This window comes from Bufo gargarizans, chromosome 1, assembly GCF_014858855.1.
Source record: "Bufo gargarizans isolate SCDJY-AF-19 chromosome 1, ASM1485885v1, whole genome shotgun sequence".
Taxonomy (NCBI): Eukaryota; Metazoa; Chordata; class Amphibia; order Anura; family Bufonidae; genus Bufo; species Bufo gargarizans.
Window position 1 is genome coordinate 573,073,951 of NC_058080.1, and position 15,387 is coordinate 573,089,337.

The following is a 15,387-nucleotide window of genomic DNA, read 5'->3' on the forward strand; positions in this document are numbered from 1 at the left end:
GTGCAGTTTTTGTCTAGTGAACCAAATTTTATATAGCATTTATTTTACCAATTCCAAAATGATAGCCTTCTGTGTCTATAGGCAAGTAATGCAGTTCACTTATATGCACTTCATTTGAATATCTGTAAAGAATAATTCAAGGCAACTGGACGTACTGTAGATTTCTTGAAAACGTTTCACTCGTTCTTCCAACAAGCTTTCTCAATTGAGAAAGCTCGTTGGAAGAACGAGTGAAAAGTTTTCCAGAAATCTACAGTACGTCCAGTTGCCTTGAATTATTCTTTACAGATATATACCATGAACTGGATAAATGAGAACCTTCACAGACACTTCATTTGAATGGATGTTAGAAATAGATTTCCTGTCAGTTTTACCCTACAGTTAAACAAAGCCAAATGACACTTGTGATTAAGAAAATATGCTATGTGCATCACCCCACCGCACAGTCAGAAAACACAACACAATAAAAACCATTGCAGCTATTACATTAACCTGAAAGTAAACAGTCTGTATCTGATTATGCTGTAAAATACTCTTCCAATCAGGCAGCTTAGAAGAAAGGTTATGATAATCTACTTAGTATGCTGGTTCTCAAACTTCATAGGGTAATATACAGAAATACTGACATAATGTAAAATAACTACCAGATGCACAGTAGAGCAAAGTGGTAGACGCAGGTAGGTATCTGAAAACTGAACCTGGGAACCTAGTCTTAACTGGCCATGCATATCCTTCACTTATAAAATGCATATGGCTCAAGAATGCTGCATTTTCCAAAGGTTGTCTTATATCTACAGACAAATTATAGCATTCAGTCTTACTAGACACATGGAAAGAACATCTAAAGTATGTGCATTATTGCAATTACCTAACTTATTTTGCTTTATTTTAATTTATTACCTACTTTACTTTGAAATATATACATTGCGTTATACATCTATCTACAGTTAGGTCCATAAATATTGGGACAACAACACAATTCTAACATTTTTGGCTCTATACATCACCACAATGGATTTGAAATGAAACGAACAAGATGGGCTTTAACTGCAGACTGTCAGCTTTAATTTGAGGAATTACAACAGTTTGCATATGTGCAATTACAGCCTGAAGTCTGGAACGCATAGACATCACCAGACGCTGGTTTCATCCCTGGTGATGCTCTGCCGGCCTCTACTGCAACTGTCATTCAGTTCCTGCTTGTTCTTGGGGCATTTTCCCTTCAGTTTTGTCTTCAGCAAGTGAAATGCATGCTCAATCGGATTCAGGTCAGGTGATTGACTTGGCCATTGCATAACATTCCACTTCTTTCCCTTAAAAAAACTCTTTAGTTGCTTTTGCAGTATGCTTTGGTTATTGTCCATCTGCACTGTGAAGCGCCGTCCAATGAGTTCTGAAGCATTTGGCTGAATATGAGCAGATAATATTGCTCGAAACACTTCAGAATTCATCCTGCTGCTTTTGTCAGCAGTCACATCATCAATACATACAAGAGAACCTTTTCTATTGGCAGCCATACATGCCCACTTCATGACACTACCACCACCATGCTTCACTGATGAGGTGGTATGCTAAGGATCATGAGCAGTTCCTTTCCTTCTCCATACTCTTCTCTTCCTATCACTCTGGTACAAGTTGATCTTGGTCTCATCTGAACTGTGAAGGCTTTTTTAGATGTCGTTTGGCAAACTCTAATCTGCCCTTCCTGTTTTTGAGGCTCACCAATGGTTTACATCTTGTAATGAACCCTCTGGATTCACTCTGGTGAAGTCTTCTCTTGATTGTTGACTTTGACCCACGTACAACTACCTCCTGGAGAGTGTTCTTGATCTGGCCAACTGTTGTGAAGGGTGTTTTCTTCACCAGAGAAATAATTATTTCCGTGGTCTTCCGGGTCTTTTGGTGTTGCTGAGCTCACCGATGCGTTCCTTCTTTTTAAGAATATTCCAAACAGTTGTTTTGGCCACACCTAATGTTTTTGCTATCTCTCATATGGGTTTGTTGTTTTTTCAGCCTAATGATGGCTTGCTTCACTGATGGTGACAGCTCTTTGGATCTCATCTTGAGAGTTGATAGCAACAGGTTCCAAATGTAAATAGCACACTTGAAATGAACTCTGGACCTTTTATCGGCTCATTGTAATTGGGATAATGAGGAAATAACACACACCTGGCCATGGAACAGCTGAGAAGCCAATTGTCCCATTAGTTTTGGTCCCTTAACAAGTGGGAGGCACATATGCAAACTGTTGTAATTCCTACACCGTTCACCTGATTTGGATGTAAATACCCTCAAATTAAAGCTGACAGTCTGCAGTTAAAGCACATCTTGTTCGTTTCATTTCAAATATATTGTGGGGGTGTATAGAGCCAAAAATTCTACAATTGTGTCGATGTCCCAATATTTATGGACCTGACTGTATACATAGATGTATAATGCAATATATATAATATACCTTTCTTGCCAATTAGCATTATTTCACTATTGCCTGCGGCATTGGGGATGCTTAGTCTCATCCCTGCCATTTACTTTTTAATGGTTGTCACTTGTTATCATCAGAAACGTGCTGTGATGTCTTGCCTTTGTGGCCTTCTCTTTCTTTCTCTTCCCCCTAATGGTTTCTGGATATAAATGCTCTCAGACGGCACTGATGCACACTTAAATGTGGGATTATTTATAATGCAATATTGATACAGTCAGAGAGACATGTATTATCGATGTCCCGTTAGTGTGACTTCACAGAGAAGTAATTCAGCTCTCATATTTTACATGCATCTAGGCGACGTCTGCCTTTTTTATCAGTTGTTGGGGTAACTGAAAATTGAACAGTTGCAAAGCGCTTCTGTCATTGTGGGTTTTGCTGGGTGCAGAGAAGAGGCAAGTTATTAACTGTATACACTATTAGACATGCATAGATATTAAAGCAGGCAGACCCATGGCACACCGTGATGATGATCACTACCGTAATGCTGTTCAGTGGCTATTTTACTTTATATTTGCAGTTTCTTGTTTCCAAACCAGTAAGGGGACTGAGTTGTATTTGTGCTTTTCTGTGCAGAGGCACACCGCTGTTCTCCTTGCACAAGTCATTCCCAGCATTCCAGCTGTCACTCTCACAAATGTCATTACAAGTTCCCCAGCTTTGGCTTCAGTAAGTACAGTGAAATGTACATGTAGCTGCTGTAGTCAGACCAGATTGTTCCCTGTTCGCAAAACATCAAGCACTTACTAAACAAAGCCAAGGCAGTAACAGCTTGATATAATCGCGATAGACCATAGCTACTTAAGGGGAGATTTATCATAAGCGGAATTCTTAAAGTCAATTTTGCAGAGTCTGTGTTGCTGTAATTTGCACCAGATTTATCAAATTTTGCACAATGTTTGATAAATGTGGTGCATCTTTAAGTCTAACACTTCTGTCTTAAAATGTTAATCCACTTTCTATGCCACCCCTTACAGAAGTAAGATTGCTACAATTTTTGCAACTTTTTAAAAAGTCACAGTTGATAAAATCTGGTTTAAATCAGCCCAAAAAGTCACAAAGCGACATTTTGAAACCAGAATTCTAGACTGCAGGGCATGATAAATTCCCCCTTTAGTCTATAGCTTTTAGTATGTTACCAGTATATGCATCATGTTTTGGTGTGGAGTTTTGTGGTACGTATTTGAAAGTATTTTATACTAAACCATAAAATATGTCCATGCTTGGCTGAACATTAATTGTTGTACATTCTGATATGCATGTCTTGGCCAATAACCTAATAATCAATAAAACAAATGGGACCAAACCATATGTACTTAGATATATTATTTTAGATGAATTGTATTTTATTTATTTAATCACTTCTTAGCGCTGAGATATTCTGCAGTGCTTTACAGACATTATCATCACTAGATGTCTCGAAACACTGGGAGAACATAGAGTGCGGGTGTTGCTTTTGAATCTAGGATTCCAGCACTGCAAGGCACCAATGAAAGCCAAAGCGACAGAGCATCCTGAGCAGTGCTTCTGTCCTCACAATCACTGATGGAAATTACTGACCAAAACACTGACGGTTGAATTAGGCTTAAAAGGGGTATTCCCATCACAGACAATGGGGGCATATCACTAGGATATGCCCCCATTGTCTGATAAGTGCGGGTCCCATCTCTGGGACTCGCACCTACGCCGAGAACGCTGAGTAGTGGCTGGAGGCCCACTGTCAAGCGATCTCTCCATTCAAGTGAATGGGAGCGCACTACACATGCGCACCCACCGCTCCCATGCATTTCTATGGGGCTGATGGAAATAGCCACGCCAGCGCTCGGCTATTTTCGGCGGGCCCCATAGAAATTAATGGATGGCAGCTGCGCATGTGCAGTGCGCCCTCCGCCACTCTCCCCGCTCTGTTCTTGGCGTAGGTGCGGGTGCCAGGGGTGGGACCTGCACCTATCAGACAATTGTCTCTAATGGGAATACCCCTTTAAGTTTACAGTCTCAGAGTGGGGGCTGATGTATTGGTGAAATTATGTCAGCTATTGTCTATAATTATTTTGAAATTTTGGCATTTTTCATATCATAAATGCTGTATCTATGAAGGTCTCTCAACCTCCATCCTACACACAAACAATAACCTTTTCTTGATAAAGATGGGAGGGGTGACACAAAATGTCATTTTTAAAAACTCTATTAACTAAAAGAAGTACAAGTAAATAGATGTCTGACTGTTAGCTGGACTGCCATAGTTTTCTAGGGGAGAATACCTCCTTAATGGGGATGAGCAAGTCGATTTGTGTCTATAGCAGGAGATCTTCACCTGTGAGGGGCTGTCTCCACAGTTTATGAAGTGCCCACCTGCCGCTTGATTGACGAAGCTGGAAATTTGGCAGAGCCCTGACATTCTGTAGCAACACAGGTGCCGAAGCTCAAATTTGGCTTTGGGAACAGTGACTGCTCTTGTGCCGCTACCTGGAACTGTAACCGCAGCATGCACAGACACTGCTCATGAAGCTGATGGTCAGGGCTGAGCAGATTGTCAGGGCGGGCAAGATGTCTGTCCCTGTCAACCAACAGGTAGGTGGGTGCTTCTTCACCTCACAGGTGAAGAGCTCCTGCTAATAAGACAAATCAAGTTGATTAGCTCATCCCTACTCCGTAATACTTCATGCAAATTAGTATTCCATAATGTAGATAAGGAGGTACCTATAGAGATACAGTTGGGCCTCATCTTCCTGTATGTCCAATTATGGCTCCATAAAACACAGGGGGATAGGGCTATTTTTTATTTTTTGCAAATAAGATTTGCAGTTGTATTTTCTCTATATCATGAAGAGCAATGTGTGATTTTTGTGCAAGTCTTTACATACATTACGCACATTAAAGTTTTTTACATTGTTTATTGAGCTTTTAGCTTTCTCCTTTAATGCATGCTAAGCATATAACGGTGTAAGAACAGTATAACAATGTACATTGTTTTTATCCCAGTAATAACCAATAGCTCTTATCAGGCTGTGTGTGCCCTTCAAATGTGTGAAAATGAGCAAACCAAGCAGCACTGTGGCTTTGTAGCTAGAGGGGTTTTCGTTCTTCATCTAGTCAGAGCCTATGTGGCTGACTGTATAACTATATAACAGACATTGGCCAGAGATATGACCCACTTATCGGATGGAGAAGCAAAAGTCACATGTGACGACCTGGCTTGTCATCACAAGCTAGCTATATTCCTGCTATGAATACATGTGACACATTTAGTCCAAGTTACTTTGAACCTGGTAGTAATTTGATTAGTCGTTAACAGCTATGAAGGTAATTACTAGTGTAACTGTATTGAAGTATCGATGGATCAATACATATATAGTTAGCCAATGCCAGATCTTTGTAATATAGTTCTGTTTTATTTATTTATTTACCAGTATTTCTTTATTTTTGCCATTTTCACTTTGTTTATATGGTGCATAGAATAAAATAAATAAAAATGCCTCCTCTATGCATATGGGGGGCTATCATCAAGCTGATGTCTCTGTTTAGTGACATTCATGTCTTGCTATGACTGGTCTGTTATTAACACTGTGAAGCGATCCTGTCATCAGATTACATAACGATAAATGTCTTGTGGGAATTTCTGATCCCACTCAGAGCCTAAATTAGGAAATTCTAGCACTCCAAAGCTCCAAATCAAAAATTTTCTACACTATAAGATTCACTGGACTATACTATGCACCCCAAGTTTAGACAACAGAAAATTAGATACAAATATTTTCTATGTAGTAAAGCTTCCCTGGTGGTTTAATGCAGCGGAGTTGACAATGTCAGTAACTTACACACACATCACTGCTGCAAACACACCTGACAAACACAGCCCTACTATACAGCTATCCTACTGTACACCTTGAGGTTTGCGGGACTCCAGAAGCACCTGCAGCTTCAAATACTTGTTTGCTGCTTTGTAATGAATTTTAGCAGCTGCTCTCAAACTGATGAATTAATCTGGCAGAAACCTTCCTCATTATGCCTTTATCTGCAAGAACCCGTCCGTGCTCTGAATCAGCCACAAATCTCTTGACAGTGCGATGATCACGCTTAAGTTTTCGCTAAATATCTAATGTTTTCATACCTTCCAAGGCATTTGACCATTTGCATCATCAGAGAGATCCTTTTTCTTTCCCATACTGCTTGAAACCTGCAGCCTGCTTAATAACATGGAACGTCCTTCTTAAGTAGTTTTTCTTTAATTGGGCTCACCTGGCAAACTAATTATCAGAGGGGTTTTAGATTTCAGAGATCCGAAGAGCCCTAAGACACCATCCATGAGTTTAATTGAAAAATAAAAATTATATCTTTATGACACTTAAATCCAATTTGGATAATTTGAAATGCGGTGTACACTATATACTACAACACATATGCACCTACTTGCTATATCTGGTGGCATTAGAGGCAAAGCTTGTTAAGCGCTCATTTGCATCCCTTCTCCCCCAGAATTCCAGAGGAGCATGTATGGCCTATAAGTCTCCTTACACTAATTAAGGATGCTCTCTCCCTAAGGCAGTGCTTCTCAAATAGTGGGGCGCGCCCCCCAGGGGGGGCGCCAGGCTCCGTAAAGGGGGGCTCGTTCAGGGCCGGCCTTTGGGGTGTGCGGCAGTGTAATATGCGGCAGGGAGATGAGCGCTTCCATTGTGGAAGCGCTCATCTCCCTTCCTCTGATCAGAGGCCGGCGCAGTACGGAGCGGGGGCCGGGGAAGGGACTGGGAGGAGGAGCTGGGGGCCGGCAATAGCGGTGGGGCGGTGCGGTCACTGTACTATAGCCCCGCCCCACCGCTCCCTCCGGTATACTAGTAATAGTACCGTATATCCGAATGTCTTCTGTATAATGCCGGCAGGCAGGCCGGGCGGCCGGCCGGCGCGTCCTTCAGTGATGTCACGTGCCTGCCCCGCCTGCTTTATGAATGAAGCAGGCGGCGCAGACAAGTGACGTCACTGAGGGACGCGCCGGCTGCCCAGCCTGCCTGCCGGCATTATACAGAAGAAATTTGGATATACGGTACTATTAGGAGTGAGGGGGGCATGTTTAATAACGGCGGCGGCGGGCACACGGAATCTGTGGATGGCACAGTTAAGGGGTGGGGGTCTGTGGATGGCACTGTTATGGGCTGGGGGGCACTGTGGATGGCACTGTTATGGGGTGGGGGGTCTGTGGATGGCACATATATAACAGTGCCAGCCACAGATCCCCCCCATAAGTGTCCGTCATCCACAGATCCCCCCATAAGTGTCCGTCATCCACAGATCCCCCCATAACAGTGTCCGTCATCCACAGATCCCCCCATAACAGTGTCCGTCATCCACAGATCCCCCCATAACAGTGTCCGTCATCCACAGATCCCCCCATAACAGTGTCCGTCATCCACAGATCCCCCCATAACAGTGTCTGTCATCCACATAGCGGGGGCTGTTATTACTGGCACAGAGGGGCTCTTATTACTGGGGGCTGTACTTATAACAATTTTATAGACAAATGATACTATTTACAGTCGCGCGGGGGGCGCAAAATGTTTTCTTCTTCCTAGGGGGGGCATGACAGAAAATAATTAAGAATTACTGCCCTAAGGAGAGTTAGTTTCCCACTTGCTCGGACACAGGCCTCTTACCCAGTTAAGCCAGTACTCTCTGCTCTGCACTGATGAAGGGAAATCACCCTGAAACAGCTGTCTGCAGATGAGGTGCTGGCTTATTTAATATTAAAGTCATGTCTCAAGGCTTATTTCAAGAGCTGAACGTTGACTTATAGGATAGCTGCCTTACATCTGGTGGCATTAGAGGCAGAGCTTGTTGTTAAGAGCTGGTTTGCATCCCTTCTCTCCCTACTTGCTATGACATGCTTTATAAGAGTCAGTTTGCTGCTGCTGTAGGCTGATGAGAACAGGAATAGTTCTATTGTCCTTAGAGGAGAAGGGCCAGCTCATGATCCCAGTGATTAAAGGGAAGGAGGAGGATAGGGCTGCTGCTGTGAGGAGTCAGGATGATGAAGATTATCCGCTGAGGACCGTCCACCTCCTCCTCAATGTGCCGGGCACATCAGTAGTAGCCAGTGAGAAGGGTCAGGTCACACGGGCAGCGGTGTTGGCATTCCCGGGCACATACACCATGAGTAACACTGGACATGCACATCCTTCTCTTCTACTTCTCTCTCCCCTGGGTCGACTGCCACATGCTGCCGCTGATGAGAATGTGGCGTAGTGTGCATCTTATAGTCCGAAAAATACGGTAAATGTGGCTGTACATGTGACATTTTGGTACAGAAGGTCCTTTATCAAACTGCAACAACATATATACTTTAATATCCAGAATAAAGAAGCTAATGTACAGTATAACACATAATTCATCAGTAGTACCATGGTGTAACAAGTATGTAATGCATATTCATAGACATCCTTTTTTTACTGCAGCATCTTAGATCTATTTTGTCTTGATACAGTTTTGCTGTTTGTATTATGCATTCCTATATTTTACTTGAGATTACCATGTACCACTGTATGCTTTCATGCATTAATTTAATATGAGCCATGTCTATAAATCAATATGGTTTTATTTATCATTACTCGTGTTACACCATGGTACTACTGATGAATTATGTGATATACTGTACATTAGCTTCTTTATTCTGGATATTATGTATATATGTAGGCAATATATGTAAAACTAATAATCAAAAAAGCCGAACCCGCGCTGACATAAAACAAATCCTAAAATTTATATAAGACACAGTTGGTACTTGTCCACACTTCCAACACGTTTCGAAGTATTCGGATTCCTTCATCATATGATATGTATTATACAGTATATTACATAAAAATGAGGGAATTTTTACAAATTATGGCGATATTCTAATGCCCGATATGTAAAGGATACCATGAGTCCAATGGGCAGTACAAAATGCTTGTGTGTGTGATAACACAGGATTTATAGCATTATAGCTACTTAATGGTTAATCACTAAATCCTCTTTACACTACTCAATTGTGCAGATGATTTTTGGGAGGGAAGCGTTCCTTCCCGATGATATCCTGCTCATCAGTGAAGGAGACCACTGCATTTACATGCAGCAGTCTCCTCCACAGTATAAGGGCTCATGCACACAAAGTATTTTCTTTCCGTGTCCGTTCCGTTTTTTTGCAGACCATATACGTAACCATTCATTTCAATGGGTCGGCAAAAAAAAAAAGGAAGTTATTCTGTGTGCATTCCGTATGTCTGTTCTGCAAAAAATAGAACATGTCCTATTATTTGCCGCATTACAGACAAGGATGGTTCTGTTCCACAAAATGGCCCAAATCGTATCAAATCTGTTTTTATACACAATAAAAGCACACAGAGCTATGGGGACTGGGTATTGCGGATGCGCTAGCGGTCATCTAGCAGCCCATGTCCTCAGCTCTATACCCAAAATCCCTTTAAATTGTAAGACCATAATACAATAGCAAACTAACAAAACAGAACGCATTATAACATAAAATCTGATTGGGTTATTGAGGATATTAAACAATCAGTCACTCTCCATTGCCAGCAATACTGCTGACCCACAACCTCATATGTGCTGTCTCTTTACTACTGAGCAGCAGATGTGTTTTTTCATGAGGCAAATTCTTATCTGTTGCTTAACACATTCTCCTTGTGTAAATTACAGACGGTGTCCTATATAAACACAGAATCTCACTTGTTCACAGGAAACTTTTTAACTGTTTGGGCTTGCTTTATCTCTAGGCTGCAGAAAATCACAGCTAGTGTTTATTGGTGCAACCTGTGACTATACTATAAACTGGGCAGGCTTATATTCACGGAGTACATTTATTATTTTCATAGGGTCTGAAACACATGGATACGTCTCTCCATGTATGGGAAGTTTTTTTTTTTCCTAAAAAAAAAAAAGGGTTTTCCCATGGTTTATATTAATAGTAATTTAGGTTATTGCTGGTAATTCACCCTGGTCCAGTTTCATTTATTTAATTTTTTTGTACATTTGCAATAAAACTGCATATTCTGAAGCAGACAGGGATTTTAGATTATTGGACTAACCATATGTTTCATCATACAATCGATTCATGAATTTTTTTAATTGAGTTTATTGAATTATGACATTTGTGGCTACAGAATGCTGCTCTGTGCTTTAGATGTTTTCTCTTAGATGCTGTTCCTTTCTATAAAGGCCTGTATGCATTCATGCATGGTAAACTACAAATGTCTAACATGACCTATGTGATCATAATAAATGATTGTGTTGATGGCAGTCTTTAGTGCTTGAGTTAAGAAAATTTTCTGGAGTTTGTTCTACTGTACGTTGTAACTAAAATACGTTTTGCCTCAGTTCCTTTCTGTTTAGGTTGCTTTATGAAATCTGTTGCATGCAGAGTGCTGTGTTATATACGACTTAAAGGGGTTGTCTTACTTCAGCAAATGGCATTTATCATGTAGAGAAAGTTTATACAAGGCCGTTACTAATGTATTGTGTTTGTCCATATTGCCTCCTTTGCTGGCTTGATTCATTTTTCCATCACATTCTACATTGCTTTTATCCAGGGGTTATGACCACCCCGTAATCCAGAAGCGGTGGCCATGCTTGCACACAACAGGAAAAGGTACTGGTCTCTCTGGTAGCCAGGACCATGGGAGCACGCAGAGCACATATGCTCAGCAGCTCCCATCCCAGCCACCTCGTATCTGCGCTGCAGCAGTGGCCATAACCCCTGAAAGCAAGGAGTGTATAATGTGATGGAAAAATGAATCCAGCCAGCAAAGGAGGCAATATGGATAATCACAATACATTAGTAAGTAGCTTGTATTAACTTTCTCTACATGATAAATCCTATTTGCTGAATGAGACAACCACTTTAACTGCAGTACCCAATAGGCAATGCTGTAAACCACTTGCGGTAAATGGAACATTGTATAATTATTTTTATACTCCATATAGGATGAATCAGCACAAGCCTCCATGCAACCATGTAAAGTCCATGTTCTAATCCTGGTACTTCATGGAGGTAATATCCTGGATACTGGCTGCGGAGATCAGAATTCCAAGCAGGGTGACGTCAATACCATCAAGTCTGTGTTTGACACAGTAATGAGGGTGCATTACCCAGCGGCTTTAGGACACATTGCAGTCAGGCTCGTTCCCTGCCCAGCCATCTGCGCGGAAGCATTTTCACTGGTATCCAAGTGAGTCTTTATCTTTTTTTCTCATTGTCTACCTTGGTGTCATAGTACCTGGGAAGGCACAAAACAAGCAAAGCTAGATACAATTATAAATTATGATGATGTAGGAAAACAATAAGCATTAATATTTTTTGCCTATACACAGATTTATATTAACATTTTGTCAGGCAAGTTATCTATGAATTAAAAGCTGGATTTAATCTCTGCACTGATGTGGAAGGGTGCTGCCACACATTTAGTTTTCTTTGCAGTTTTTGAAGCCACAACTAGTTGTGATTTATTTATTTTTTAAAGGGGATTCTGTATAGTAGTATCTAGTGTATTTCCTCTCCTTTTATGATGCATTCTTATTTTTGGCTTCAAAAACTGAATATGTGACAGCACCCTACCAGGATATACCTATTTTCTGTAGTTCAGCTGCTTTTTATATGTTTAAGTGTAAAACCAAATATAGTGGCCAAGGTGCATCATGCCACAGGGAAACCCATAAAAATGTAATAAAACTGTGTTATCGTGGGGACCTTGCGCTCCGCTACCCCAGACTATGTGGAAACATTTTGATATAACATTTGAGCTACCCACTAAGACACATATGGGGAATGTTTTTTAGTAATCAATACCGCAGTGCTTTTAAACATTCTTGCACTTTAATACTAACAGTAAAATATAAAAATTCCGTTTTCAATAGCAATAATAAAAGTTAGGTTTTGACTCCTACCAATAGTTAGAGGACTACTGGATGTAGTCTGTTGGATATTACTGTGGTCAAGCTCCACAAAAGTTTCTGGTTTTACGACAAATCTGCAGGATTTTGCTGCACGCGCTTATGTTCATGTGATTTGTGAAGGTAGATCAATGTAAGATATTTCAAGCATTTAAAAGGGTATTCCCAATTTGATGGCACATCACTTTATGATCAGTGGGAGTTTGACCTCAGGGGCCCACACCAATCCTAACATTGGAGGGACTTCAGCATTCGCCCCTTCATTATTTTTTCCTGCACAGTGGCACCCCAGCCAGATTGGTGTGCAGGGAACAGCAGCACAGCTCTGTTCAACTGCATACAACCAGCTGCAGTCTCCTGCAAAGTCAGGTGACTGGAAGGTCTGCTATCACTTTGTATGGTGGGAATAACCCTTTTATTTAACATGAAAGTAAGGATGCCTTCACATGGCAGATTTTGTTACAGAATATTCCACACCTGAAAATCAGTTCCATTCGCCCGTTTGGGGCATGCAGAAATCCACGTGCATGCCACCCCATTCAAATGAGTGGAACTGGTTTTCAGGCGCAGAAAATTCTGCAACAAAATCTGCCGTGTGTGAACTTGTCACTATCTGGATGAGATCAGTGTTATACAGTGCAAGGTTATTTGCCCTAGATGTGCATGATCTGTGTCCCTTATTCCACTCCTCCAGCTCATTCTCCCAGAGTTTGCTGTGTAATTTGCACTGCTGTGACATCTTCAGTACACAGCATTAGAGAGCTTGAGGAAAGTTACAGCGATTGCTATGTTATTTACAGAGGTCCCCCACTCCTTCAGCTTGCTCTCAGTAGCATCATCATGATTAATGATGGTACTTACACAACAGAGATGGAGAAGTGGGAGTTTAGCATGAATTTTCCATGGTTGCTAACATAGTCCCAAAAAAATCAAGGGACACTTTTGGCATTCACATGAAATCTATGCACACCGTGGCACAAAACCAAACTTATTGGGACATTCACTAGGACTGGCACAAGCAATCAACCAGCATCCCCTTGAGCAAAATTTTCCAGATTCATTAACAGGTCAGATATTTACTAATCCACAGTACACCTAAAACAACACACTATATATTCGAAAATTCTGAGAAATTGTGGTAAATAGATCGCGCATTGCACAAGCCTAAAGCTGCACCCACTTTTCCCGAAAAAGCTGTATCTAATAAAGAAAGTAATTTTCTGTTTGGTAGTAAATATATTATACATTCCACAAGTATTGAATAAAGATAAGGCTGAAACAATAGCACCATCAGCTGTCAATCTGTACTGCTATACAGCATCCACGTAAAAATGCCATTCTCTTTTTAGCATCATTATAACTTGAGAATATTGGGAGCTGGTCTTGTGTCACATAAACTATCCTGATGCCACCTTTTGCCATTTGAGCTTCTTGCAGTAACTACAGTTACTGTACCTGCCTCGTGTCCCATCATTGTCAGTCGTTCTGTAGAAAAACTGTCACAATCTGTACCAGTCAGCATGTACAGTTAATTATTCCACAGGTTTGGACATGTGTAAATACCTAACCAGGGGTGCACCACCAATGAGGCCAGGTGATCGCCTCAGGCAGCACCAGGTAGGGGCAAGAGCGCTTTCATTGTGGTAAAGGGATTAGGTTAAGAAATTGGCATAGGGGGTGCGCCGTTTCAGTTTTTGCCTCAGGCAGCAGAAAGGCTAAGTGCACCCCTGTATGTAACTACAGACGTGGACAAAATTGTTGGTACCCTTTGGTCAATGAAAGAAAAAGTCACAATGGTCACAGAAATAACTTTAATCTGACAAAAGTAATAATAAATTAAAATTCTATAAATGTTAACCAATGAAAGTCAGACATTGTTTTTCAACCATGCTTCAACAGAATTATGTAAAAAAATAAACTCATGAAACAGGCATGGACAAAAATGATGGTACCCCTAGAAAACACAGAACATAATGTGACCAAAGGGACATGTTAATTCAAGGTGTGTCCACTAATTAGCATCACAGGTGTCTACAACCTTGTAATCAGCCATTGGGCCTATATATATGGCTCCAGGTAATCACTGTGTTGTTTGGTGATATGGTGTGTACCACACTCGACATGGACCAGAGGAAGCAAAGGAAAGAGCTGTCTCAAGAGATCAGAAAGAAAATTATAGACAAGCATGTTAAAGGTAAAGGCTATAAGACCATCTCCAAGCAACTAGATGTTCCTGTGAGTACAGTTGCACATATTATTCATAAGTTTAAGATCCATGGGACTGTAGCCAACCTCCCTGGACGTGGCCGCAGGAGGAAAATTGATGACAAATCTAAGAGACGGATAATCCGAATGGTAACAAAAGAGCCTAGAAAGACTTCTAAAGAGATTCAAGGTGAACTTCATGCTCAAGGAACATCAGTGTCAGATCGCACCATCCGTCGTTGTTTGAGCCAAAGTGGACTACATGGGAGACGACCAAGGAGGACACCATTGTTGAAAACGAATCATAAAAAAGCAAGACTGGAATATGCCAAACTACATGTTGACAAGCCACAAAGCTTCTGGGAGAATGTCCTGTGGACAGATGAGACAAAAATCGAAGTTTTTGCCAAGGCACATCAGCTGTATGTTCACAGACGAAAAAATGAAGCATATCAAGAAAAGAACACTGTCCCTACTGTGAAACATGGAGGAGGCTCTGTTATGTTCTGGGGCTGCTTTGCTGCGTCTGGCACAGGGTGTCTTGAATCTGTGCAGGGTACAATGAAATCTCAAGACTATCAAGGAATTCTAGAGAGAAATGTACTAGCCAGTGTCAGAAAGCTTGGTCTCAGTCGCAGGTCATGGGTCTTGCAACAGGACAATGACCCAAAACACACCGCTAAAAACACCCAAGAATGGCTAAGAGGAAAAAATTGGACTATTCTAAAGTGGCCTTCTATGAGCCCTGACCTCAATCCTATTGAGCATCT

At 41.3% G+C, this 15,387-nt stretch overlaps 1 protein-coding gene across 13 annotated transcripts in view; it reads left to right on the forward strand.

Moving 5' to 3' along the window:
• The window catches only part of PITPNM2 (phosphatidylinositol transfer protein membrane associated 2), a 341,114-nt gene that overhangs the window by 243,234 nt on the left and 82,493 nt on the right, over window positions 1-15,387 (forward strand). For 8 of the 13 annotated variants that reach the window (XM_044275701.1, XM_044275709.1, XM_044275705.1 and 5 more), the window contains 2 exons: window positions 3,059-3,151; window positions 11,447-11,691. In XM_044275701.1, the coding sequence (XP_044131636.1) occupies window positions 3,059-3,151; window positions 11,447-11,691 (338 nt within the window). The remainder of the gene's footprint in view (window positions 1-3,058; window positions 3,152-11,446; window positions 11,692-15,387) is intronic. The other 5 variants (XM_044275706.1, XM_044275711.1, XM_044275707.1 and 2 more) reach the window with 1 other exon arrangement.